This window comes from Lagopus leucura, unplaced genomic scaffold (assembly GCF_019238085.1).
Source record: "Lagopus leucura isolate 7727_CA_CO unplaced genomic scaffold, USGS_WTPT01 Super-Scaffold_100012, whole genome shotgun sequence".
In the NCBI taxonomy this organism is placed as follows: domain Eukaryota; kingdom Metazoa; phylum Chordata; class Aves; order Galliformes; family Phasianidae; genus Lagopus; species Lagopus leucura.
This window is the reverse complement of record NW_024962267.1, coordinates 1171513-1199380: the sequence shown is the minus strand read 5'-3', so window position 1 is coordinate 1199380 and position 27868 is coordinate 1171513. Positions and strand designations below refer to the sequence as shown.

Genomic DNA, 27868 nt, shown 5'->3' with positions numbered 1-27868 from the left:
AACTTCAATACATTTTCAGAGCAATACGTGGGTGTCAAGATAAACAGCAGAAAGATAAAAAAAAAATCAACCTGCATCCTCATACACGTTTCACTATGTTAAAATCAAGTAAAAATTCTCTCAGAATTTCATTCTCCAGCATTGATCAGAAAGTTGCAAAAATGTTACACTTCTTTAAATATTATTATTACAAACAATACATATAGTTGTTATTCCTTTGATTTATACATCTGAATATACGGATTAAAATATTTGCATCTGTAAGTGAGCAACACCCACTTCCTAAGATTGATTATGTACATGATTACACACCACTTAATGGAGCTGAGGCTTTATAATTAGTATACAGTAAATTACTATGCAGCCTTCTAAAGACAATTTATGTACATATAGGCGCTATTTTCAGACATTATTTACAGTTGTGTAAATCCAGAATGATTCCACTGAGATTAAATGAAATTAGTTAAGAAATATGTCCACATACTCAACAGACTGCATCCCTCCCCTGACAGATACAGAGGAAGACACACGCCAACAGTGAAACAAAGGCAACACCTGAGAAAAACCCACGGGAATAAGGAAACACCTGCTTATGCTGTAGGAGAACAGGTGGGAGGCGGTGGTTTGCCGGCTCAATATCCTGTGCTCCGTATTACAAAGAAAAGGGAGCAGGTGCCCCGCTATTTTTTCCATGTGAGTTTATTAAGAATCCGTTGCTGCCCTGAAGATGCCTTTCCAGCACTGCATGGCTGCTCTCAGCTCTCTCCTCATATCACCTCACCGTGCTGAACACACACCGTTCTGCCTGCTGGGTAGTGTGGGGAGCCCTAATGACAGCTTAAAATAACAGTCGCTTCCCTGGTGAGCTTCCTGCGTGGGGTGGCAGAACCCGAGAGGGCGAGGAGGGGAGTCGCGGGGGGAGTTGCGGGCAGCGGCGCCTCCACGATCTTCGGCCGGGCGGTTTCAGGACCACGGACAGCGCCCGTCCCGGGTCCGACCCCCGGCCTCGGCCCTCTAACAGTGGCGCCCAGGGCCGGCGGGCGGGGTGCGCCTTAGAGGCAACGGCAGCGGCCCGGCCCCCGGCAGCAAGAGTTCCCCCTTCCTCGCCAAGATGGGGGCGTGGGGAAAACCTCCCCCGGGTCACGTTGCAGGAGGAAAGGACGAGCCTTTTCATTAGGACGGGAACAGATCTCGAGGGCCTCGGTGGTCCCTTTTCTGCATATTGATCCCCAGTAGCGCCCCCACCCGCAGACGGGGCGTGCAGACGTTCGGGAGCCCAGAGAAGGGCGGTGGGGCCGGGCGGAGCCGCTGGGGCCAGAGGAGGCAGCGGGCCCCCCCCCCCGCCCCAGGTCCTCGCTCCCCCTGCAGCGGCGGCGGGGGAGGCGGCACGTCGCGGCGGGGCCGGGTGTAGCTCTTTCCCGATGCCGCTGTTTGTCGCGGAGTTTGGAAGAGATTTATTGGCTGGCTCTCGCTAAGCCACGCTTGAGTAATCCGAGCTGCTGCGCGCCGTGGTGAAACCCGGAGGGGGGGAACGTCACTCCCTCTGGCAGCGGAGCAACATTAGTCTTCCAGCCCTCTAACCATCGCTACAGCGTCGGAAACTGCCGGGTCACAGCCATTTGCTTTGGAAAATTGGCGATGTTTGGTGCTAGAGATCGATTACCCTCGTAATTTTTCCCCCACCTCCTCCTGCTTTACCCCACCCCTACCCGCCCCAGACAATAGCGTCCACGGTCCGCCGGGAAAAAAATAAGAAAGAAAGAAAGGAAGGAAAGAAAGAAAGAAAAAGAAAGAACTGGGGGATGGATCTGACTCCGATAGGAAAAGCGTGTGTCTAGAAGTGGTGCTAATGGGAAGAGATTTCCGAGCTCCAGAGGACGATGGTTTCTCACAAAGGGTAGCTGGCTCGGTGCTCAGAGCTGGAACCGTGTAGGAGATCCTTGGAGAAGTCCTTGTGCACAGAAAGCCGAAGATCTGTACAAACATGCCTGTTCGCAGAGGCCATGTGGCACCACAAAATACATTTTTGGGTACAATCATACGAAAATTTGAAGGGCAAAGTAAGTTCTCTCTTTCTATCTATTTTGCTACAGTAGTTTGATTCTGCTTGTGACTAAATGGACAGCAGCTCCAGACTATTTTAAGTTTGTTACTTGGAAAGAAAATCCCAGAGGTGAGGAGGGGATCCCTTGCAGGAGTAACGCTGCTTTAGATCTAGAATGCAGATTACTGACTTGAATTATTGTGTTGTTTTGTTGCTTGTTTTTTTCCTTCCATTTTTATTAACAGTTTTTATTTTTGATTGCATTTATACTGTATAACTACAGAAGTTCTATCTTACCTTTTTTCTGAACTAGAAAGATGGCTGTAACGCAAAGTTTACAATCTTGCTTGTCTATACAATCTTGGGAAAATTGGTTAGATTTATTGATTTTATTATTAATAATAATTATCAGTGTCTTTTCAAAACACAGCAGAACAAGCAGACTTTGATTAAGAGGAAACAAATAATATGCAAAGGAGATATTAAATGGAAAATATTCTTACCTTATCATCATGACTGCATTTTAATATAGCTGTCAAATATTTGCTTTGTTTATGGAAGCCTGAAATATCCATCAGACCAGTGCAAATGCATCCTCAGGGAGTCTCTGAGATCTTTTCCAATGCAGCGGTTTGCTACCTGTCAAGGAGGCTGAAGCTGAAGTGGTTTTCCTGGCTGGAACTCTGGTTTACTGTTAACAGTAAGAAGGAACACTTGATGCTTAAAATGAATTTCATTTAGAAGCAGTAGTTTTATATATGTACATTTATTTAAATATTTAGCATATTGTTAGTATCAGTCTACTGCAAACCCTTACTGCTAACTCTAGCTTCTGTACTTCCTTATACTTAGACACACATTAGCAATTCAATATTTATTTTATTTGAGAATAAAATAGAGACAGTCTTTGTAGTACTAATTTAACCAAATGCTAAGTTAATGTTGCTACTTGAGTAGTTTTTATGTTGTAGAGTATGTATGTTGAATATAAACAACTGCTACCTTGGTATCATGTCCCTTCTAAAGAGAGGGAACTATTACTGACAATAAATGTATCAAAGCAGTACATTTGTAATTAAAATAGGAGTAGTGTGTTATAGTGGTAAACGGTGACAAATGTAATAACTGTCAAATGACAACTTTTGAACTTTTCTCCCAGGTGAGCCTTTAAAAAAGTGTGCTGGACTAAGGCACAGAGCTTCAGTGGACTGTGAAAAAATGTTTCAAATGCCACAACCTTTCATTTGCCTTGATGTGCCTTCAATTTCATGTTCTTGCTAAGGAATATTTTCTTTTATAGGTGTAACTTTAAAACACAAACAGAAAACAAAAATTTATCATGTTCTTTTCCAGATAGCTTTGCTAAAAGAATGACTATAAACTCAACTCAATTAAAATCCCTAATTAATAGACTCAGCTGGTTGTTCTTTTTCACAGGAATTTCCACAATTGTGTAGAACTCCCTCCCTTCTTATTCACAGCTATCCCCTTCACCCGCCAAAAAAAAGAAAAATACTAACTTTTTAATGACTTTCTCTGGAGTCATGGCTGACAGGACAGTGTTCATCACTTTCCTCCTCATCGTCAAAGTTTCACTGTAGCTACAAAGGAAAAGAAAATTGAAGTTGAGAAGTTTTGTGAGAAAAATCACACAGACTGGTTTTATTTCCTTAAAATACAACTATCTTCACTTTTAACGTACTCTAAATTTATTGAAGTTGCTTTAAAACGTGTGGATCAAATTAAATACATAAAATGACTGAAAAATCACTGCATTTCAGGCATCCCAGTGAAAAGAGTGGTTGTTTAGCATCCATCCGTGCAATCAACACTTTATGAAAAGTTGAAAGAGTACTAAAAAATGCATCACTTTCTTTTATTGCAGATAAAAAATTCATCATTGCTAATGCTAGAGTGCAGAATTGTGCTATCATCTACTGCAATGATGGGTTCTGTGAGATGACTGGGTTCTCCAGGCCAGATGTCATGCAGAAACCTTGCACCTGTGATTTTCTTCATGGACCAGAGACCAAAAGACATCATATTGCTCAAATTGCTCAAGCACTGCTGGGGTCAGAGGAGAGGAAAGTGGAAGTCACCTACTATCACAAAGATGGTAAAGTCTGTTTTTATTGTCAAGACTTTCTGTGTATTTCATTATGTGGTAAAATCATGTCTGGTCTGCTGGCCAAACCTTTCCCTGGAGTAGTGGTATAATTCCTTTGAAGTCCAGTGAAGTACACTTCAGCATAGTATTAAGGGAATTTTCCTTGATAGTGGGTGCACAAGAGTATATCAGTGTATTCTGACAGTAACAGTTGAATGAGGTTATCACTGCATCTGCGACTACTGATCAAAAGTTTTCTAGGTTTAAATTCGGTGTAAATTTCCTATAGTAAACAACCCTACAACAGTGCAAAGATACAGGAAGCAGGAATCCTGTGATTTTTATGAACTATTTGAGATCATAGAAAGTAAAAACGACATATGAGTTTCAGGTCTTAATTCTGCCAGCCTCACATAATGCAACTGCATGATTTAAATGCAGTACTTTACTTGGAAAAACACATCTGGCTTGAAAGTAGCAAAAAAAATTGACCTATAATGTAGAAAGTATCAGCTTATAAAGAAAAAGAGATGTCCTTTTAAGAGATGAAATACTGTGAATTTGGAGTATCTATATTTGAATCCAGAAGTTGTCCTAGAATTATGTTGGCGCAGTAAGAAAAATGTGAATGGTTAAACTACAGGAAGTGTTCCTGGTTTTTGGTGGAGATACAGTATCTGTTAACAATATTGCTGATATAAGGAAGAGTGGCTAAATATGCCTGGCTTATGCTTTCTACCTAGTAAAAGAGCATGAAATGAATACTTGACTGTATTTGCTGACCAAAAAATGCACACCCATGAAAACTAACTACGATACCTAATAGTTATGTTTAGGCTCTTTTTTCTATTTCTCATTATCCAGTGTTATTTACAGAAACATTCGTCCTTCAAACAAATCCAAATAATGAATATGTGATGTATCTTACTCTGTCTCTTGCTCTGCATATGGTCTTGAGAGAAGGAAAAGGAAATTTATATTCAAATGCTGAGCTTAAATTAGCTCTGGAGAAATGCCAGTGTTTTGTTTGCATCAATTTTAGAATCACATGCAAAGGATGCTCTCATATTTTAAAGTCACAGAGTTATACCATGTTCTTAGTAATTCTGTTGTTATCTCGGAGAGTCGTAATATTTTTAGCTTGGGCAGGTATAATTCAGATAGGACTCAGGGCACTCACTCTGCCCACACTACCAATATTTAATGTTCTTAACATATTCGTAATAGAGTCCTTTATTCTTAAATCTGCTTAGGTGGTCTGTAGTAGATTTTTCTCAAGATTGATTGTTGTAGTTGTGCCTTGAACATAGATTTATCAAGAGATATGACACTGTGTGTCTGTACACTTCTAGCCTGTGTTTATGTTAACTTGGCATGTGTTAAAAATAATATTGCAAAAGGAGAATGTCATTGCTAACTTTCACAGCCACAAGCCTGGAGCATTGTTTTGAGATCTGGTTGTTTAATAGCGCTTCAGATTTCCAAAATACTGAGGGACATGGAAGTGCTTAACTAAAGTACTGTTTATCCAGTGGTTAACCTTAATATGTGTTTTTCTACATGTGAATGAGTCTTGGCATCGTACAACACACTATAATCTATTTGAGGCAAATCAAAGCAAAACTGTCCACAAAAATTGCCGTACTCTTTGTAAATATTTTTGAGTTTTGAAGTACATTATAAATGGATTATTCACTGTAAACAATTTCATGCATAAGAGTTTTCAATAACTTCACTTCTGTGAAAAGTTTCCTTAAACTGAAGGATTTAAATAACCATATGTTCAAAGGCTAGGTAATTTCAAAAAGCTATGGATAATATTTCTAGACACATTCTTGAAAAATTTACTGGTCAAAATGTGAAATTCATTTATTGTGCACTATATGCTGTGCTAAATTTAAATGAATACCGACAATTTTTGAACAATTAAATTTCATTTAAAATATTGAGTCACTGATTAGAGTTAAAAATTGACAAGATACAAGATAGGTCTGGCACTCAAATTCATAACTCCCTGACAGCTTGATCATTTGTATATATAGAATTTTCTGTTTGGTACACATAATGTTCAATCTCTGTAGAAAATGTGAGAAGAAGTTCTGAAGCTTATGTGGTATTAAGAAATTTAAGTTGCTTGTGTGATGGATATAATATATTTTGGTAAGCATACTCTATAGCTATTATAAATTACCAAAAATATATACTTTGCTTTTCATCTAAAATTTGGAAATGTGTTTTATACAGAGCAATGACAACTAATAAAGACTTTCTCTGGGTTCTGAAGCAGAATGAATTTAACAAAATTGCTAAACATTTGAGAGTTTAGTGCCTGGTTTGTTGCTTATTTTCCATTGTGTAGTGTGAGCTAATATGAAAATATTTTAAGAGCTCAATACCAGCACAGTTAGACATGTAACTTTTTCAACATAAATAACCCAAGTTCCTTCAATGAACTGCCTGCTGCTTGAAAGTTTGATTTGGCATTACGTGCAGATATATTTCATAGATATCCATTGCGCAGTACTTAACATAATACTTAAGCATACAGATTAGAAAGACAGCTTATGAAGGTATCAAGTGCCTTAAGGTGGTAACTACTGATGTGTCTGAAGGCTTTATTATAAAGTCCTCAATAAACATGCAAATGCAAATAAAAGCTTATTTCCTACCACACCATCATTTAATTTGTATAGCAGCTGATTATATTAAAATTTTAGTGCTTACAACATTTTTTTTAGTATTTCAAATACGAGTAGGATCATATATCCTCTCACTTTCAAAATTACTGTCATTAGAAGTCCACCAAGCAGAGATCAAAAAGAGAATCATTATATAACTAATTATTTTCCTTTTAAGTTCTAAATACCACCTAATATTGTTTTAAAATGATTCAGCTTTAAACTTCAACCTAAAAGGAACTTCTTTTACAAGCAAAATATTTCATACATATGAGGAGTTAGGATTCTAACATTCTCTACTGTCTACAGCCTCCAAGATGAAAAAAAAATGCAAGGTTTTGAGTTTTAAACATCTTGATGATGCAAGATTGAATGCTGCTGTTCATTGCTTTAATTTTTCGGCCAGGTCACACACTGAAGTGTGAAGGGGGCAGAAGAATGAGAGAATTTTGGCAGCAGGCCGATCTTCAGAAAATGGCGGCTGTTTGAATCTACATTGCTTTAAATACAGCAGACCAAAGTTAAAAAAGAATATAGTTTTAGAAATATGTTACTCACAAGGGACATGCAAAATGGGGAAATTGTAGAGAAGAGGGGAAGAATATTTGTGATGGCTTCACAGAATTGTGCAGGTAGCCTGAATGTGGAATGGTGAATTACTGACACAACCAGCAAGCCCTGTCCCAACCATACTGATGCCTCATCCTCAGAAGTTTTTAACATTTGCAACTAACAGCCTTACTAGTTCCCATTGCAGTATTTTTATCAGAATAATGTTGTTAATATAGCCTACATTTTTCTTGAATTTCTTCTCACACATTTTTCCTTTTATAAGGCTACTTTTGCAATCCAGATTGTTCAGGTTATCCTAATCTCCTGTCATGTTGGAGTATTGCCACCGTAGACAATTACTTAGCTATTAAAAATATTAATGATTACTGAGAAAAATGGTTAATAGGAACAGATGGATGCCGAAACTAAGGGTTTAAATTCGTAGTTTGTCATTATACAACAAGATGTCACTGAAACTACTCATGGGTTTAAAGACTCAGTAGATTTTTTTTTTTTTTAATGTAAATATCCCTTTAATGAAAAATAAAAGATAAATACTCAAGAACTATTATTCTGGAACAGATTATTATTTTTTTTAATCTTGCCCATAAGGCACTAACATCTGTTTAATTCAAAAATTATACTCTTATATCAAAGCAGCTGCACACTATGTTCCTCTCTATTTCGCAACTTCATTTCCACAAGTTATATAACTATATGATCTCTTTAATAGTTGAACGTAAAATATTGCTTATACAGAATATCAATTCTTATTTTAATAATATTATTTGTGGTGAAAATGTTTGACAGCTCTTCCTTTGAGGACTCCATTTTGGACTTTAAGTCATTATTGCATAAATCATTTTTGACAGCTGTAAGATATTGCTTGAGGTGGTAAATCTGTAAAGCTTTTGACATAAAAAGTGTAATTATTTTAGGATTGAGAATGGATTTATGATAATCAAAGGACTGTATCCCACTATATTTTTTTTCTTATTTCTCTATGCTTTATAGACAACAATGGTCTGTATCTAAGCATTGAGAGTATAAAGAATAGCTGTCAAAGGAAAATAAGGAGATCATTTAAGCTTATCCTATAAATATCAGATATTCTAGGGATAAGGAACACTACAGAAGGATATAGTTTTGAGCAAAGATTAGATTAAGCTGCTATTTGCTGAATGCTTACAAACCTTGCCACTTACCTGGTTTGAGAAGTGTAATTTGCCACAACTAACTGCAAATTAAACATATTTTTAATAAAAACACAAAGGTTAAGGTTTCAAACTAACATTTTTAGTGACTTTTTTAATGACTTCTAAGTTTTGGGTTGGTTTTTTTTTTTGTTTTGGTTTGGTTTTTTTTTTGTTTGTTTGTTTGTTTGTTTTTTTGTTTTTTTGGAGGATAAGAAGCTAAAATGTATCCTAAAAAGTATCAACATACTGACAAAGTGAAAATCTTATTAAGTGCGCTTAAATAGAAAGATCAGGACTTCTCTTAGAAGTTCATCATCTAGACTTCAGCAAGGCTCTCCTTCACCTTTTTGTGCTTCATAAATGCTGTGAATCTACCAATCAGTTAAAACTACAACTGAAAAGAAAGACCCCTGCATGTATATCAAGACCCCTTAGATTAGCTCTGACCCAACGGTCAGACATTACAGTTACAACTGTGGATTCCTCAACCAGAGCTGATTTTATAGGTGAATTAATGAAATCACTCTGTAATTCTGCCGCTGCAGGAATTGCTGGTTTAAGAAATGGTACCTGACTGAATTTTGATAAAGAAAGCTTTACCTCTTCATCAAACAACTGTCCAAAAAACTTGCCTTACTGCAAGCTTTGTCCACATGTTCTTAAAAATAAATGTTTTTTTAATAAATACAGAGTATTACTGAAGGTGTAGTTAGAAATACACACCCTCTTCTTGTGTCTGCAGTGTAATGTTTGTTTCTACTTCAGGTTTTAATACTTGCCCTAACAGACAAAACTTTTCACTGTCTCATTCAGTTCTGCTGTTTTTGCAGCAGGGAGCACTATGAGCAACAAGCTGATCTCCAACGGTCAGAGTATGGCATTCACCCATACCCATTCAGTTATGGTTCCTGTGGCTGCTCAGAACTGTGGGTCACTACTTATTTGCATTTCTGATGGGATTTCTAATGGTTATGATAAAGCAGTTTTCATTCATACTAAGCAGTTTTATTTATGGACAAATTTCAACCATATTTTTCAATTACTTGGCTTTCTATTATATTTCTTTTTTCTTCTCAAGTTAAGGTGAATTTATCTTAGAAAGGGGGGCTTAAGAAAATCTCTTTTTTTATTGTCACATGCTCCTACTAATGATAGACATTATCTGAATAGAAAAGAACTAAATTAAATCAGTCATCTTTAAAATTATTCTTTTTATATCAATATTAAAGATTCAGTAGGTATTATCAGCTATATCTAATTTTAACAAATAAATAAGAATTCAACTAGTTTTATTTCAGCAACTGAACCTTTAATTAAAAAAAAACAAACACATGGAATTTAGAAAAATCTGACAGTTCTAAGTTCTTCTACAGCACAATGAAAACCTGCAAGCTAGTTGATCAGGATTTCACTTCAATACAGTAGCCAGGGGAAACTCTTCTGGACATCCATAGTACAGGGTTACAACAGGATTCAGAAAGTCAGTGGGTCAACTTATACTATTGAAGGGACAGAAATTTCCCTTGCTTAAGCTAGAAGGAATCAGTGATTACTGATTTTAGAAAACATTTAAGGAAGGTATCACATTTTAGAGTCAAACAGCAGTAGAAGGAGATGCTATTTTACACATATTCAAAATTAAAGTTTTTCTAAGACATTTTAAAATGATAAAATTCTATGAAAACAAGTTTAATCTTTTAATTAGGCATTGCCTAACAAAGTTTTTATCTGTTTTCAATATGCTTCTTTTAGTTTTAGTGAAAGCCATTTTTGTTTTGGGTTATGAGACAAGAAGTGCTACTAGTCTGATGTTTTCTTTTTTGTTTTTATGCAGTTTCACATAATTGTATTGTGCTCTGTTTCCATCTTCTGTTTGTGTCCTTTCTAATGTTACGTTCTAACAAGAGAGTTTTTCCATACTCCTGATTTGTGTTACTGATTGATTCATCTTCTCCACCAAACTGGCTCACATATCACCAGAGCAACTGTTTCTCCAATAGCAGCCTTACGCATACTTGGTATTGCACAAACTTCAGAACATTGCACTTTGAATAGTACTGATGTTGACACTGTTGCTGTTCTCTCTGGTTTCATGCAATGGAGAGACAACAGTGGTGTGGATTAGATCTTATCTCAGTGGTTTCAGGTCCTGTTTTAAAGAATTCCAAACATATTTGTCTCAGTTTACATGCTAGGTATTCCATGCTCTTCCTAGATCCCCAAATCAGTGTGAAAAAGTTCAATCAGGCACCATAGGATTCACATTAACAAGACTAAGCTGACTGTGGAAACTGCTAACTCATATCTCAAAAATGACTAGAAGCATAGCTGTGAATCTAGATCTAAGTAAAGCAAATGCATGATAGTGGCAGTGGGGATCTACAGTTACAGCTGCTTTCGTAGTTTATGTAGGTGAAAGTCCACACCTCTGAAGTGAGAACTATTTGTGCTATAATTTTGTACATCTTGAATTTTTTACTCTAGTGTACTGTGGTATTTTATAAAGAAAATAGCACATGTATTTGAATAATCTTTTGGAAATTTAATTAAAATGTCATTTGGAAAGCAGAATTCTAGCCATAGTTAGTCACTAAGTGATTTTTGACCTCTGCTATTTACACAGATACCTTAATTTAAGCTCCCTAGGAATGACCCCCTGATATAACGTGGCATTTTCATTTTTGATTTTCTTAATTTCTTTCATTGTGCAATCACAATGAAATCTTATCAGTAAATATCACCAAAAAGGATACAGAAATGCAATAAAAAATGTCAAAATAAACACTATATAGGGGAGATTCTGTTGCCATTTTCTGTTTCATTAACCAGATTCTAGCTACAGATTTAATTATGCCTACTTTGTTAATACTTTCTATGATCACGCTGAAGTGTTATCTAGAGAAAGAAAATATTCCAGCTTCATCGTTATCAAAGAAGGGCCGTCATACCATGAAAACCTAAAGATGGTATTTAAATGTCAACTTTATTAACTGTATCATCACTCAAAGTTGAGTAGAACTGACAAGAAGAAATCTTAGGCCAGAAATCAGATCTGCCTTCAGTACTTCCCTCCTTACTGAAAGTTCTTGCTTTCCCATCCTTGTTCCCCCTTCGTATCACATAGTGAATAAAAATCTTTTCCATTTTGCCGTGACCTCATTCAAATTTCTGCTCTGAATGCAGTGGAAGCCAGAAAGTCTTTCCTAAGTGTTCAGTTCACAGAAACACAATAGTTTACATCAAACACTGTGAAATTAGGATTTATCAAAATACCCAAATATAGTAACATTTGGCACTATCAGCTTTTGAAATATTGGCCTTTTTAAAGCAAAGACATGGAACAAGGTTGTAACTAATTGTTCTGCTCTCAGATACATTCTTAATGACCTGAGAGCTAGAAAACAATTCTTACAGACAAAGGGCTTGGCCTGTGTCCCTCCAGCTTTCATAGAATTAAACTGCAAAATTTAAATCTTGCAACATTAAAAATCCTGGTCTTTCAGTGTTAGCCCACTGCTGGCAGGGCCTTATTATCACTTTCACAGACAAAACATGCCTGGATATTAATCCATAGAATGGAAAGACAGATATGTCTTCACAATAGAGATAGACATACATTGTCTTTTCCTTTCTTCCTCTTAAATACAGGTTGCTTGAAAAGCAGTTAATTATCATGTAAATATATCTAAATCACTAGCAGACATGTTCTAAAGCACTTATTCCCAGATGTTCTCAGACTTTAGAGCCGGTGCCCTTTTAAGATTATTTATTACTTAGAGCATTTTCTGCTACTTTTCATTCAAATCAGTGCAAGTGTGTCTCTGAAAATAGCTTGCAAATTTCCTCCTTTCAAAACTCATTTGTGCCAATCTGCTTTACTCCTTCCTCTCTGGAAAAAATGCTGGATAATCTCATTAGTATTTTGCATGTTTATGACTGTTGTACAGGAAAGCATTTCTTTTTGTTGTTTCAAAAGAATATAAATCTCAGTCCATAAATCCTATTGTTGTGGTTTTTAAGGTAAAACACTGCTGCCAGTCTGTCTATTTGCTTGAAAAAATGGCTTTCAGTTCACAAGTGAAAAAGGAGAGAAATCTTAAATACAGGTCACTTTTAATAATGATAACAAATGAAAGGACAATTTTATCTTTTTTCCATTGCAAGTGTCCAATATTATTTGTGCATAACAAAACACACAAAGAGTCAACATCCAAGTCCATTAAAAAAAAAACAAAAAACCTTCAGCACTTCCCCACAGGATTATTTCTGGAGACCATTTGTCTCACATTCTGAGAGAGAATAAGCCTGAAGTTTAGGAGTACAAAACCAGATATCTATAAGTCAATATCTAAGCCCTCCCAGTGGCTTAATGGAGCAGCACATGAGCTGGTGTGAAAAGACACCTTATAATGCCAATCCTGAGACAGTCTGTGTTGGTTCATGGTTTAGAGCATCATTAGTGCTTCTGTAAGTTATGTTCATTTCCTATGGCAACAAGCATATGAAGTGACACAGAAGTGGCATTAGTATTTTACTTGCAGACTCAAAAGTTCTGGAGAGGGATAGCAGTGTGTTAGCATCGGTTTGGAGTGACCAAAAAAACTGTACTGAGATGTGGGATCTCTGTATCCCCAGACTGCAAAATCATTTTTCTCTGCTATGGGCAGAACTGGGATCCAAGGAACTGCTCTTAAATGCCTAAAAAGTTAATTAAAAACTAGTAACTGTTGCTTTGGCTACAAATAAAATTAGTGTCTGTTAAGTGTGATGTTTTTAGCTCAGGTACTAAGTGAAGGTGGCCTCCCACTTCTCTGTTTACTGCTTATTTAGAGATTGGAAAGGGGGAAGGAAATGTGATCATCTACAGATGACTCTTCTTCCTGGTGAATAGGTATGTAATTGTATTTTTTAAAATAAGTACACAAACCAAGAATATTACAGCTGAGGAAGCTTTTCTGTGTACTGTGCCCATCTATTAATATTCATTTATAGTTATCTTTTGACCTCATTTATGAACAATCAGATATTGTGGAAGCAAAATTGCCATTAGTGTTATTGTCTCTGAAGACCAAGACATATACAGAACATAATCATTAGCCAGATAAATGTATTCTGGGTGGCTGCTTGTCCTTCAAACACGATTTCTAGTTACACTGTTATGTTGTAAGAGTCCCTGTACCATGGGAACTAACTAAATTGTTTCCTTTCTAAATAGTATTTTTGTATTAGTCCTTTTGCTTATGATCATTTTACTGTCAATAAAAATTTGTGAATAAAGTACTTAATTTCCACTTGCTAATGAATTTAAGAAAACATATCAACTGGGCTGAAATGACAGAGAAAAAATTTTGTATCTTTCACCTTTTCACCTGAAAAGTAAATTGTCCAGATTTTTGTTTTGCCTCTAGGGACCACGGGCTCTAAAATATCAGACAATACTGAAGTATCATAGATATGAAGGTCAAACTGAGATTCCAAAAGAAATGATTCACATGAACTTCTACATGTAAATGCAAATTTAAGACTAGATTTTCAATTATATGTATCATATATCTATTATAAAATGCAACATCTCCTAGACATTTAACATCTTTTAAGAACTGCTAGAATTACTCCCTGTTCCATCACAAGCTGACATTTTATAAATCCAACAGTTTTAGAATTAAAGCATCATTCTTATTAAATGCATTCTATCATGGAAAGCCTTAACTGAACAGTAAATTAAAGTGACTCCAAATGAGCTGATTGACTAATGAAGTCTCTGTTATTATTCTGAAAAGACTGCAGTTCTAAACTGTCTGTATCTACTCAATTCTTGCACTGTCTTCTTGTCTTTTCTAAGATAGGACGAAGATTGTATTGTACTGATTGTATTTTCCATTATAAATAAGAGCATATAAATAAATGACAAAAAAAAAGAAAAAAAAAGAAAAAAAAAGACCCACTAAACTAAACACCAACTAACCAATCAACCAAAAACTCATCAATCCCAATATCCACATTTAAATTCAAGGAACGTTTAGATGTTGTACTAAGTGACATGATTTAGTGGGAAAATATTGGTGGTAGGTGGAAGGGTGGAAGATATTCAGCAAGGGGTAGTTCTGAAAAACGACCTTTAATAGGAAACGCACTGAGCTGGGATTATTCTTAAACCAGTGTCTCAGACCACAGGCCAGGTCTGAAAAAGACATCCTAGCATGGTGCAGATTTTTACATGTTTCTGTTTTGTCTGTAATAGAGGAGAATTTCAAGAGAAATTTCTAGAGACAACTTATGCTGGAGAGAATACATACTGTAATGATCTTCAAATGCTGTTATGGGGATAGAGACAGCCAGGGTTATTCTCAAATGGTAAAGAGGCCAAACTGTTTCCTATTTTTGCCACAGAGTGAAAGACATCAAGTATCGTTCATCTTTTCCCCTGTAAACCCTATATCACGTTCAGACACCACAGTTTTCAAATTTGATTCAGAAAACAGAACTGACAGATAAATAACAAAAAAGAGGAGAGAAAAAAAAAGTGGGAGGTATGGTTAAGAAAGTTCAGTGGCTGTTAAGCTCACTTTTTCTTTTTTTTCCAAACAGAAAATACCTACCATTCGTACCTCTCACATTGGTTTATTGTGATAGTTGTAGCACTTATTTGGGAGAACCATGAATCAGTCAGGCAGAGCTTATGAATCATTCTTAAACTGCATCAATACTTTAAAAGAAAGCAAAACTTCATCATATCTGAATATTATTTGTCTTTTAACTTGTGCTTCTTGCACCATACAATTAACAAAGGTTTATTTCCTTCCAAAACAAAAAAGTTCATCTCTAAACAACCCCAAAAATAACTGACATTTCATCAGAGTCTAGCTTGATACACTTTTTACAAGTGTGTATAATGGATACTCTCCTCCACTGTCCTTTACAACTGTGAGAGTTACATTACTTACCAGTGGGGAAACGGACATTTCTGCAGGATAGAGCACATTTGTTCAGTTTCAGATAGCTTATATCTTTACCATCAGGTTTAGATGTATTAACCACAGATATTCTCATAATGTAGTCTGGATTCTAACATTTTCCTGTCTTGGATTTCACTCTTTGTTTGTATATCATTTTTTAAAAACTGGCATGAACTGTGCCATGTAAGGCTTTGTTTCACATGGTGATTTTTAAAAAGCAATCACTCTCTTGTTTGCTTTCAGAAAGCATTCTATAGCACTCTTGTATCAAGGGTCCACACTGTTCCTTGTGAGATCTAACAAATTTGAGGAAGGGTAGTAGTACTGGCTGTGCTCCTTCTGGTACAACTGAACTGGACATCAGATGTTTCAAGAGATCCCTAAGTCTCTTCCACCTGTAGTTCCTGTCTTTATTGAACCGTGTCTCAAGATACCGATGTTTTCCAGACTGAGGCAGTGAATGCATTAAGTACATAAAGCCTTATCTGCATCCACTGTCAGTAAATCACCCCTCTCGCTCAGCTGCAGGCTCACATTATACTTTGCTGGTCTTCTAACATAGCTAACAGCAGAAGCTCTTTTTCCTGCCCTTGATACCCTTGGAGTTTCAAGTCTAGCTCAGCTTTTAGTTTTCTAAGACAGCCCCACATGCTTGAGCAGTGTTTCTGTATTTCTATATTCCCCTTTGTAGCCTGCCCTTGATTTCTCCTCTTTTATATGCTTTATTTGCACTGGAGTGCACTCATGAGCTCCTGCTGAGCCAGCTGGTAACCTGATATATCTAGTCATTTTCTGAATATTCAGATGGACTTCTATTGAGGGATTTTGAGCTGTACCCAAAAATTAGTTTGAATAACTAATGAGTTAGTTTCTTTTTCTTTTTTTCTCTCTTCTTTTTTTTCTCAGCAGATGTCGGTATTTCCCATATCTTTTATTATACTAATTGACACTCTGTACTACTTTTATAGACTTCTCTCGTTCAATATCATGTCCAGTTTTATACATGAAATTTGATATAACTTAGGTACGCTTATGCATGCATTAGGAATTCCTGATTACATTGTACATTGAGTATAGCTTAAACTGCAGCCTAGATGTTGTTTACCAAAAGTTTGGCTTTTTTTCCAAATGTCATTTCTAATCTGTTATATGATATAAATCCCATTCTGATACCGATTATATTGTGACTAACTGTATGTTGTACTTAGTCTTTTCTTGAACTAGTGAGCAGTTTGTCTAGTCTGTTAGGCATCTGCCTGGTTTTCATACAAACGTGTTTGAGTTCAGAAAACACATCTAGTAATGCTTACTTTACCATGGACTGTAATCATTTGGACAACTCGATGATAAAGATAATTGCAGTGGAAGTCTTGTAAGTTTTGGAAGCAGTTCATCCGTTACCTTGTACTGGGAAGTTAACGGAACTTGCCATCGGCAAACAATTGAGGCATCCCTGCATACATTATTAAGCACTTCATTCTCATCTTTAGAGATGTGCCAAAAACAGATCTTAAAAGAGAAATAATTTTCATGTTGTGTAGAATTCTTCTTTTCTTGTTGTGGTTTTAGTAGTGAGGCAAGCCCATTGAAACTCTTTCCCATTTTGGAAAAAAAAGTTTGTTGCCAACATCTCTTTACTGAGATCATAGCAAAAAAAAAAAAAACAAAAACAAAAAAAAAACACCAAACAAACAAAAAACCAAAAACCCCACAGCATTTTCTTCTCCATTTCTCTTCTGCCACATTTTATTTCGTATTTTCTTCAAGTAATTATGCATATACCTCCTAACTGATTTACCTTAGCCTCTTTCTTCCAAGTTAGTGGATAGAAGGGATCCCAAGGAAGGATAGAAATCTGCTATTTTTAAGGGTTATCTTTTTTTTTTTTTTTTTTTTTCCTTTGGTCTGTTGCTGGCAAACACCACCATAACAAGTATCACTGTGTGCTACCTTCCTCCTAACAAGTGGTCATCACCTCTGGTGGCCACTGTTGATGGCACCCTTCTGGAATAGGGCCCTAACAAGTGCAACATAATGTGTAAGCAGCAAAATACCCTGCAGCTTTTGCAAAACTGTGGTGTTGACAAATACATAGTTCTAAGCCATGCTCCCCCTCAAATATCCATCATTTAGGGATGTGATTCCATCTGAGGATATTAAAAAGGAAAATCAATACATGATCTCATTGGTTAAGTCACCCCAGCTTGGTGGCCTTGGCAGCTTATTCAGATCTGTAACTCATTGCTTGTTTTCTTTCAGTTCTTTACATAGAGAAAAGGACTGCTAAACATACACAATGTGACAATTAAAGCATATTTAATGAGTATTACTAATGATGAGTTCAACTACTTCATGTTTGAAGGTGTTGATAAGCTTCATTAAATATACTTCCACTGACTAAAACAGCACTGACAATATTTTTAATTTTATTAAAATCATTTTTCTCCCTACTGCTTGCATATTTGACACTTTCAGATCTGTTTGTTTCATGACAGATTTTATTTTTAATCATTGATGTGATGCTAAAATTTCTTCTATGAAACCTGCTTCACTATCTAAAAGAAGCTGTCTTTTACTCTTCCCATGCAACAAATAAAAGCATCTTGTGAGTGTACAACAGTTCCTGTGGTTACATTTCCAAGGCTGACTGCCCTTAAAATCAATTATTTTGATGATGCAAAGAAGTTTATGATAAATACAGGCACTACAGTACTTACAGTACTATGTGAGGATTTCTTATTTGGTCTTTTTAATTTCTTTTTATTATTTTTTTTACTATATGTGGTTTTTATTTTAACTTAGGTGCAAAGACATTCCTACTTCTACTGAAGTCAATGAGAGATTTACATACTGGCAGTATAATTGCAGTTACTACTGAACATAATAGATGTATTGTCAAATGTAGGGTAACTATTTTTATGTGGTTCATTTTCTACACAGGATTAGTGTGCAAAGCACTGTGTGATATATTTTTATATAATTTAATTTTTTAAATATAATTTAAAGGAATGAGTAAATACAATTTTATTTATTTTTTCTCAGACTGGACCAAGTGGTTATTGACAGATATCCAGTTAACAGGTGACTGCAAACATTGCCTGGTTTATGTGAAGAAAAACAGTTAAAGTTACTTGGCTCTACAAGACTTGTGTAAAGTCAGAACGTGACCAAGAGCCAAAATTGTGGTTTCTAAACCTTGTGTCTGATACTGTGTTTTGAAGAAGAATAAAGTTATCTTTATGAATAGGTATTATTAAAGAACTTTTATGATTAATAAATATTATTGCAGAAATTGTCTTTAAATAAAAAAAAAAATCCACACCTAATCCCCTGCAAACTAGAAGGTCTCATTTCTGAGAATCCTTTCAAATAACTTGTTTTCATTTGGATTTGTAATGTTTGAAAAGAGTTGATAGTTAAATATTTGATAGTTACATATTTGATATTTTAAAAATAGAAGTTTTATAAGGGTTTTATAAATATATGCTATTTTGAGAACTTGTTATACAGATGAATTCTTCAGATATTCAGTATTATACAGTACTATTTGCAATGAGAGTGAAGCAACTTAAAGGATATTTTAAAACTGAGGTAATTTTATCTTGACTAGAAACCTAATCTTTAGTGTTATGGCATTTTTATTATTCAATAAAACAACTACTTTCTCCCTGTTTCTTGAACCAATGAAAAAGAATCTAATAGGAAATGTGGGGAATCAAGGCAGTGAATTTCATTCCATTGATACCATGGAAGATATCAAGTTTATTGGCTGGGAGAAATAAGTGTTTTATCTTCAAATTGGTAATGCTGAATTTAAGCCATTTTGAGTCCAGGATTGACAATTGCATTAAGTCTACCTAGTCAGCCTTTCTGAAATGCAGCAAAAAGACTAGGTGTCTGGCTAAAGGCTACTGTGTGTCACCTCAAATTCCTACTGCCCTGGATGCGTCTGACAGAAACTTTCCCTTTAGTACTTTAGGCAGTATAGGTACCTTCATGCATACCTGTGTTTACAGGTTGAAAATGTCTTACATTCTATGGAAATAAAATACTGGAACTGCAATACTGAACCAAGAGCAGGGATCAAAGTAATTATGCAATCTCTTGGTCATTATCTGCGAAGAAAAATTCTCAGAGGGATTAAGGAAAAAAAAAGTTCATTATTATCTGGCATGGGCACATTATCTGTATTCTGTAAGAGAAAAAAATTACTAAAGAAAAATAAAGAGTAGAGTTCTGAGTCTGTTCTCTCCTGCTAAGTTACCAATCGTTTTTTCTTATGCAGTAGTAGCATGCAAAAGGAAAAATTATTATTAGATATCAAGTTTAAAAATGTTTTTCTTTTGTTTTGTTTTTGTGTAAAGCATATCAGCCTTCAATCGATGGTGATTGAATCAATTTGAGTATTTTTTTGGATCTTAGGGCCACAGTCTTAAGAGTCATGAGAAGCTTGTGTCTTTAAGCTTTAAGAAAAACTGCTGGAGACATTCCTAGTTAGCTCCATGCTTAACACTTGTTTCAGCTTTAACATTACTACAGCTTTGAAGGGGAGAGAAAGAACAAAACATATGAAAGGAAATGTGGATTCTCAAGCATAAACAGAATTTATTTCTCCTGTTGAGACTTTCCACCAGCTCAACATAAATAAAGCAGTTAGTATGGTTGTGTGCATACAACTTTAACTCTGTAAATGATTGAATTATGAGATATCACCTTCCCTTCAGGCCAAGAACAAGGGTGCATGATCAGGTTTTCAATAAAAGTTACTGGGTTATAATACTCAGCTCTTTAAGTGTGAGAATTTTGATTTTGGTCATTTTGATTTTGGTACAGGGTATGAAAATAATGGCCTGCAAAACTGACCACTGATTTTTTCTGAAAATCTGTTATGAACTTCAAATTTAGGGAAATGAAAAACTTGACATTCTGAATAGTTCACTGTAGTTTTACTCTTCATCATGCTATAGAGGATCTATAGAAATTTTAAATCTCACACATTGCATTCAGCAATATCTATAAAGGATAATAATGAAAAAGATACCACATTAATGTTGCCTTTTTCATTGCTACCACTTAGGGTTTTTTATCCATCTTTTTCATGTTGCGTCTACAAAAAAAATTTTTGGGATGGTAACAGGGAAACTACAAATTGACTGCTCTTCTACAATTGATGTTTTCAGAGCAACTGCCAATGTTAAGCAGTGTCTATATTGTACTTACTGGTTTTGGTAGCAATGTTATTTTTAGCTTCAGTACAGTTTACATGAAATACAGTAAATGGCTTACAGATGTATTTACTATTCTGGTTGTCATTATTCATAATTATATTATTATAATCAAATGGAATGCCTAGCAATAGCTATCAAAGAAGAATACCATCAACATTGCCACATTAATTTTGTTTGGCTCTGCATTTAATAAAAATCTAGAAGTCAAACACACAGTTTTATGTAGCATTTGAATCTGACACCTGTTCAGATTTCAAGAGTGAGAGCATGGAGAAGCTGCATATTACAGAACGTTCCAAATGGAGAGAAACCAAATATAAGCATTGTAATAAATATATAAGCACAATAAGAAGCACTTGAGTGGTAATGACTGCATGAAATATATTGTTTGGCAGAACTGTAAGATAGCAACAACAGAGATATTTCTTTTCATGTTCCATCCCACTACCATTTCATTTCATGTTTCAACTGAACCATATCTGCAAATGCTGAACTTCTCTGCACCCATATTATAAATAGTTGAATTTGAAATCAAGAAGACTGGCTTGGACATTATTGTTCTACTATAATAAATCTAGATCTCTAGGGTGTTGAAAATTCAAATATCTAACATTTTCAAAATTAAACTTCTGGGGTTGGTTTGGGCTTGTGTCAGTAAACAACGCTTTCATTATAGTGATTATTCCAAACATACAAGGCTTATAACCTTCTTACAAAATAACACAAAGCAGGCAGAAAGCATGCAAAAGTGCCACACAAACAAATCTTGGATGGCAAGTTATCCACAAAGTGGAACAAGCATGTGAACAGGGAATACAGATACTACATTAAGATGAACACATTGATTGGAATTGTTGAAAATGACAGAAATCAGTTTGGAGCCATTTTTGTCTTTTATCTAGGCTTATAAGTAGAGTAGGAAGGTGAGCTAACACTCCTTTCAATCATTGTCCTTAGTCAAAACAAGCATGGATTCAGCAGAGCAGAGCGCTGAAAGTGAAGGCTCCCTCTTGTTTCTTAAATTGATTTGCTTTCTATTCAATCTTGTTAAAAGCATATTTATTTCTAGAATAGCAGAGTGTCAGATAAATGATTTTTTTTTTCTGAAGCAGTGTAAGAATATGATGTGAAGTAGTGTGGTGAGAAGATAGTGTACATAGAATATTTCAATGCTAGATTTTCCTATGTGCTTTTGTTTCACTGTGTTTAGATTTTTCTTCCAAAGTAATCAATTAGAAAAAAATGTGGTTAAAATAACTGGAGAGGAATTACTGGGGACTTTTTGATGCTACCTAGTTAGATGTTTCTAGAGGTCTAGCTTATGACATGTACATTGAGAGTTACTATAATTTGGGCCAGCACTATTATTTACTCCTGTTTTTAATTACACTGCACTAGATTATTAGTCTGGTACAACCTGTGTTGAATACCCAGGCATCTCTTCCTGCATGAAAGGATCACAAAACAACAACAGATACTTCTCCAAAAAGCCTAGGAGAAGTGCAGAAGTGTCACTGTGGACATGCACAATGCCCCAGAAAAGGAATCATGTTCAAATTTGAAAGTTTTCTAAGTCGAGAATGAAAGGCAGAGTAGTGAATAACATCTGAACATTCAGTTCAATTCAGTGGAGAATTCTTCTCTTTACTGCTGCTGCTACTTCATCATAAGCAGAAGACTGTTCATCATCTTTGGTACAGAACAGGGATTTCCCATAGAAGGTAATGCTAGGTATACTACAGAGCATGCTAGCAGCTGGTTTGGGAATCGGCTGTAAATTTCACAGCTGGTTTCTGCAGACCAGCCTGAATCACTTTGAGTTCTGCCCCCGGCTGTGCAGCTGCATCTACCGTACACAGGTGCTCATATGACCTAGATCCCACCACAAATTCATACAAATAGATGTGAATGTGAAGCAGTAAGAGGCTGAAAGTGAAGAACTACATCTGAGTTATCAGAACTGGAAATAAATTTAACCTCTAAGCTCCCAGTATGCAGAAAATTAGGTTTCTGGTGTGTGGCAATGGAAGGAGAAACTCACAGCAGTGTGCATCCAATAAAACTCACCTATGCTTCTATCAGCACAACTTGAGAATAAATGTATATTGAAAAGAGAGGTACAGGCCCTGCAACAAACAACAAGAGTTCAACTGCCTCTTTATAAAGCAAACTGCCAAAGAAGTACTGAAAGGAAAGTGTAGTGCTATATGAAGGCATCTGTGAAAAAAATGTACAGGCCAGAAGAAAAAAAAAAAGGAGCCAAAATGCTGGAAAAAAATCAAGCATTATTTTGGCAAATGGAGAAGGCTGCACCATCCACCAAGCCAAAACATTTGGCTTCAAACTGCCAAAATAGGTAAAGATTATGAATAAATTATTATAGTTTTAATCACAGAATCACAGAATGGCCTGGGTTGAAAGGGACCACAATGATCATTGGGTTTCAACCCCCCTGCTATGTGCAACCAACCACCAAACCAGACTGTCCAGAGCCACATCCAGCCTGGCCAGGGATGGGCATCCACAGTTGCCTTGGGATTGTGTTCCAGTGTGTCACTGCCCTCTGTGTGAAAGTGACCTGTGATCATGGTTTTCACTTGAAAATCTTTAACCCTCTAGGGGAAAAAAAATTAAACAACAGTAAAGTAAGATGTATATATATGTTCAAAATGTTAATTTAATTTCATTAAAGAAAATTCTCAGTTGGAAAATGTGACTAACCCAATTGTATGATTCTCATTAATATCAGCACAATCAATAATTAATAGATGAAACATGCGAAAAGGAGAAACTAACATTTCCAATTCCCTCCACTCATTCTTTCATTTTTGTAATTTCTTTAGTGGTGCTTCTATTTTAATCTAGGCTAGAAAGATCAGGATCATTTCCTAACTGCACAGCTATGCAGTCTCACACATGGCAAATTTCAAACATTTGACAGTTTAATGGAAAACTGGATTATTGTTCCCATTTTAAAAGTAGTTTTTACTGCTCCAAACGCTACTTCTCCCACTGACCCTGAGCTGCATGCTCCCAGGTGGAGTATAAATTAGTCAGGTAGGCAGAAGCATAGGACAAATCTGGCTTCTTAATTAATACTGAAGATATCAGTGTGTTCTTGTGCAATTTTTATCTGTGAGTTACCTCAACGTCAACAGTTGAGTCACACTCAGATGTGATATTTACTCCAAGGATGTATACAGAAATAAAAGACTGAGCATGAATTCCTATGGAAAACTATTCATCAGAACTTAGAGGAGATAATTTCTAGAAAAAAAACTTAATGAAAATTTTCAGGCACAATTGTAAACTAATTACAAAGAGAAAAACTTTAGTTCCAAACATACACTTCCTTGAAAACCAAATTGCCCATTACGCACTATTTTATTTTTCACTGGGTGAAAGTAGTTTATGTAGTAATTAGGAAAACAGACAGGTAGCAAAAGTTGACTGGACAGTAGATAAAGAAGCAAGGTCTGTAAGATAGCCCAGGCATGAAGGCCAGATCCTATATACATGTTAATTACTTTTCCAGTCTACTACTCTTGTAAAATGAGTAGATGGAAAATTCAAGAATCTTTATCCTTTGCAGCTTAATGCAAAGAGTTGTTGGGCAGTAATACAAGCTTGCCTATTTCTCAGCAGCATGTTAAGTGTTGTGCCCATTTAAAAGATGGTAGTGCCTTTACTGCAGTGCCCCAGATCATCAGAACTCTTTTAACAGTTGCTTCAGAGCACAGTTTCTTAAAAAACTGTGCAGCCCAAAAAGAGAAGTGCAAAACAAGGATGTGACCTGATATATTTGTGCTCATCTCTATGTACTTCCCAAAATAGTGGCATACCTATCAGATGCATAAAAGAACAATTACTGTGTGCTCAGTAACAGCTTGTAAGAGATTTTTAAAATACTGAGTAGGAGGAAAGTATTATAGAAATGACAGCTGACCAGGAAATAGGGTTACACAGAATCACAGAATCACAGAATGGCCAGGGGTGGAAGGGACCTCATGGATTGTGAATCTCCAACCCCCCTGCCACAGCAGGGCAATCAACCTCCCCATTTAATACTAGACCAGGCTGCCCAGGGCCCCATCCAACCTGGCCTTGAACACCTCCAGGGACGGGGCATCCACAACCTCTCTGTAGGCAGCTTGTTCCAGCACCTCACCACTCTCTCTAAAGAATTTCCCCCTGACATCCAACCTAAATCTCCCTTCCCTCAACTTAAAACCATTTCCCCTTGTCCTGCGGTTATCAACCCTTTCAAAGAATTGATTCCCCTCCTCTTTGTAGGCTCCCTTTAGGTATTGAAATGCTACAATGAGGTCACCCTGCAGCCTTCTTTTCTGCAGGCTGAACAAGCCCAGCTCCCTCAGCCTGTCTTAATAAGGGAGGTGCTCCACTCCCTGATCATCTTTGTGGCTCTCCTCTGGACCCTCTCCAACAGCTCCCTGTCTTTCTTGTACTGGGGGGTCCACGCTTGGATGCAGTATTCCAGATGAGGCCTCACAAGAGCAGAGTAGAGGAGGGCAATCACCTCCCTGTTCTTGCTGGCCACCCCTCTTTTGATGGAGCCCAGGATGCCATTTGTCTTCTGAGCTGCAAGAGCACGCTGCTGGCTCATGTTAAGTTTTTCATCTATCAAGACCCCCAGGTCCTTCTCCACAGGCTGCTCTCAAGGATCTCTCCTTCCAGTCTATATGGATGCCTGGGATTCCTCCAGCCTAAGTGCAAAACTCTGCACTTTGCCATGTTGAACCTCATCAGGTTCACCTGGGCCCATCTTTCTAGCCTGCCAAGGTTCCTCTGAACAGCATCCCTTCCTTCTACTATGTCACCTGCACCACTCAGCTTGGTGTTGTCAGCAAACTTGCTGATGGTGCACTCGATTCCATCATCGATGTCATTGATTGTTAAAGAGCATCGATCCCAAGACAGACCCCTGGGGAACGCCACTCAATACCAGCCTCCACCTGGACATAGATCCATTAATGACTCCCCTCTGTCTGTGTCCTTTCAACCAGTTTCTTATCTATTGAGTGGTCCACCCATCAAATCCACATCCCTCCAATTTGGAGACAAGGATGTGGTGGGGGACTGCGTCAAAGACCTTGCTCAAGTCCAGGTAAATGACATCAGTTGCCTCTCCCTTGTCCACCGATGCCATCACTCCATCATAGATTGGTCAAGCATGACCTGCCCCTGGTGAAGCCATGCTGGCTGTCTCAGATCACACGCCCATTCCTCATGTGATCAAGTATGTCATCCAGGATGATCTGTTCCATGATCTTCCCAGGCACAGAGGTGAGACTCACTGGCCTGTAGTTCCTGGGTCCTCATTGCTCCCTTTCTTGTAAATTGAAGTGATGTGACCCTTCCTCCAGTCATCCAGGACCTCACCTGACAGCCACGACTTTTCAAATATGATGGAGAGCGGCTCAGCAACCACCTCAGCCCTTCAGAACCCTGGGATGCACGCCATCCAGCTCCATAGACTTGTACACATTCAGTCTCATGAGGCGGTTTTGGACCTGCTCTGTCCTCACATTGAGGGGGGAGGGAGAGGTTATAATACGTTCATTTTAAAAAGCATCATTTTGAAGACTTTCCACGTAACCAGTACTAAAGATGAATGGAGCAAACATAAGCTTTACACTTTATCTGAAAGAATGAACACCAAATGCAGTATCATCTCTAATGCTGCATTGCGGTACCATTTCTGGGTTTCTGTCCAAGTCTTGGTATGAGACTTAAATTCACAGACTCCTGGCCAGCTTAGAAACTTACTGTGAACTCAACCATAAAGACATTCATTGTGCTTTGAATTACGCAGTAAAATATGTATATACATATATGTTATAACATATATAATGATACAGAAAGCCAATTTAAGGACCAGGATATACTACATTAAGTGATTTTATTTCTCTTTAAAATATTTGTGCCATTGCTGCAATATAAACAGATACCAAAGTACAGTGGACCAGATTTTCATTTATCCTGTTTTTATATCAATAAAATACATATGCAATTTCTTTCAACCTAGTGCAGACAGAGGACCAGACGCATTAAGCTTAAGAGTTACTAATTACGTTCTTGAAATCGTATTACTAATACTTAATGCTTCTTTTATAGTGTAGTAGCCTTCCTTCAAGAGCTAAATGATTATCTGGATGGCGTAACTAATGTGTTACTCTAGGACTTCAATTGTAGTGTATGGCTAATAATGCTCTATTTGTAGTAGAGAATGACCATTATAAATACTAGAGAGATTCCTCTGACTGCTAGCAGCTATTCAAATATAGAAGTATAATTTGGCTCCACATCTCAGAAACCAAATGAAAATATGAGATAAATTAGAGGAATGCAATTTTACAAAGGCTACAGGTATCATAGTGGTTTACTTGACCACTTGGAACATAAAAAGCCTGGAATAGCTGATGAAGCAGTGCAAATCATTGCCACCTTACTGTACCATTTCTCCAAAGTAAGCACACTGCCAAGGATCAGAATGAAATTTGAAATCCATGATCCTTTACCCTGCATTTTTTTTTATAATAATCTGCAAGTAATCCATGGAGAATAGCTTCTTCACAGCTGAGATTATTATCATCAGCGTCACTCTTTTTTCAATGCTGCCTCAGATAAAGAAACCACAACCAAAAGCTTATGGATATGAAGAGCATTAGTAAGTGGCTAGTATTCACAGCTGTGGAAACATCACAGAAACATCCCACTTCTACTACAGTCAGATTAAGTGCTAACCGCTTAATGGATTCAACTTAGAAATAAATGGATTAAAGGTCACTAGCTAGAAACCCCACAGTAGCAGCAGAAGAAATGGACAGATAATCAATTGCTAAATAGTTAAAAAGAGAGCTTGGAGAGCTTTTATCTTGAAATCTTCTCTGCTCTTATTAAGCTTTCTCATGTACAAGGAGATGGTGTAGCTTGCTTACATTTGCATGCCTTACCTGTTTTTCAGACTCCTGCACAGAGAAATGGAAAGCATTTAGTGAGCTCTGAGGGATTCAAGCACTTACTTGGCTCCTGGCTTTTATTATGAATAAGACTGAAGGATGGTGTGAACTATTATATGGCAGTTCT

The 27868-nt window shown here is 36.7% G+C and overlaps 1 protein-coding gene across 1 annotated transcript; it reads left to right on the top strand.

The window, feature by feature from the left end:
• Nucleotides 1–1776: 1776 nt before the first annotated feature.
• LOC122181814 (potassium voltage-gated channel subfamily H member 7-like) lies at nucleotides 1777–27868 on the top strand. The gene is made up of 3 exons (XM_042874557.1): nucleotides 1777–2060; nucleotides 3930–4160; nucleotides 27747–27868. Exons 1-3 carry the CDS (start codon nucleotides 1985–1987, stop codon nucleotides 27785–27787), a joined length of 348 nt encoding a protein of 115 aa, XP_042730491.1. The 5' UTR covers nucleotides 1777–1984; the 3' UTR covers nucleotides 27788–27868.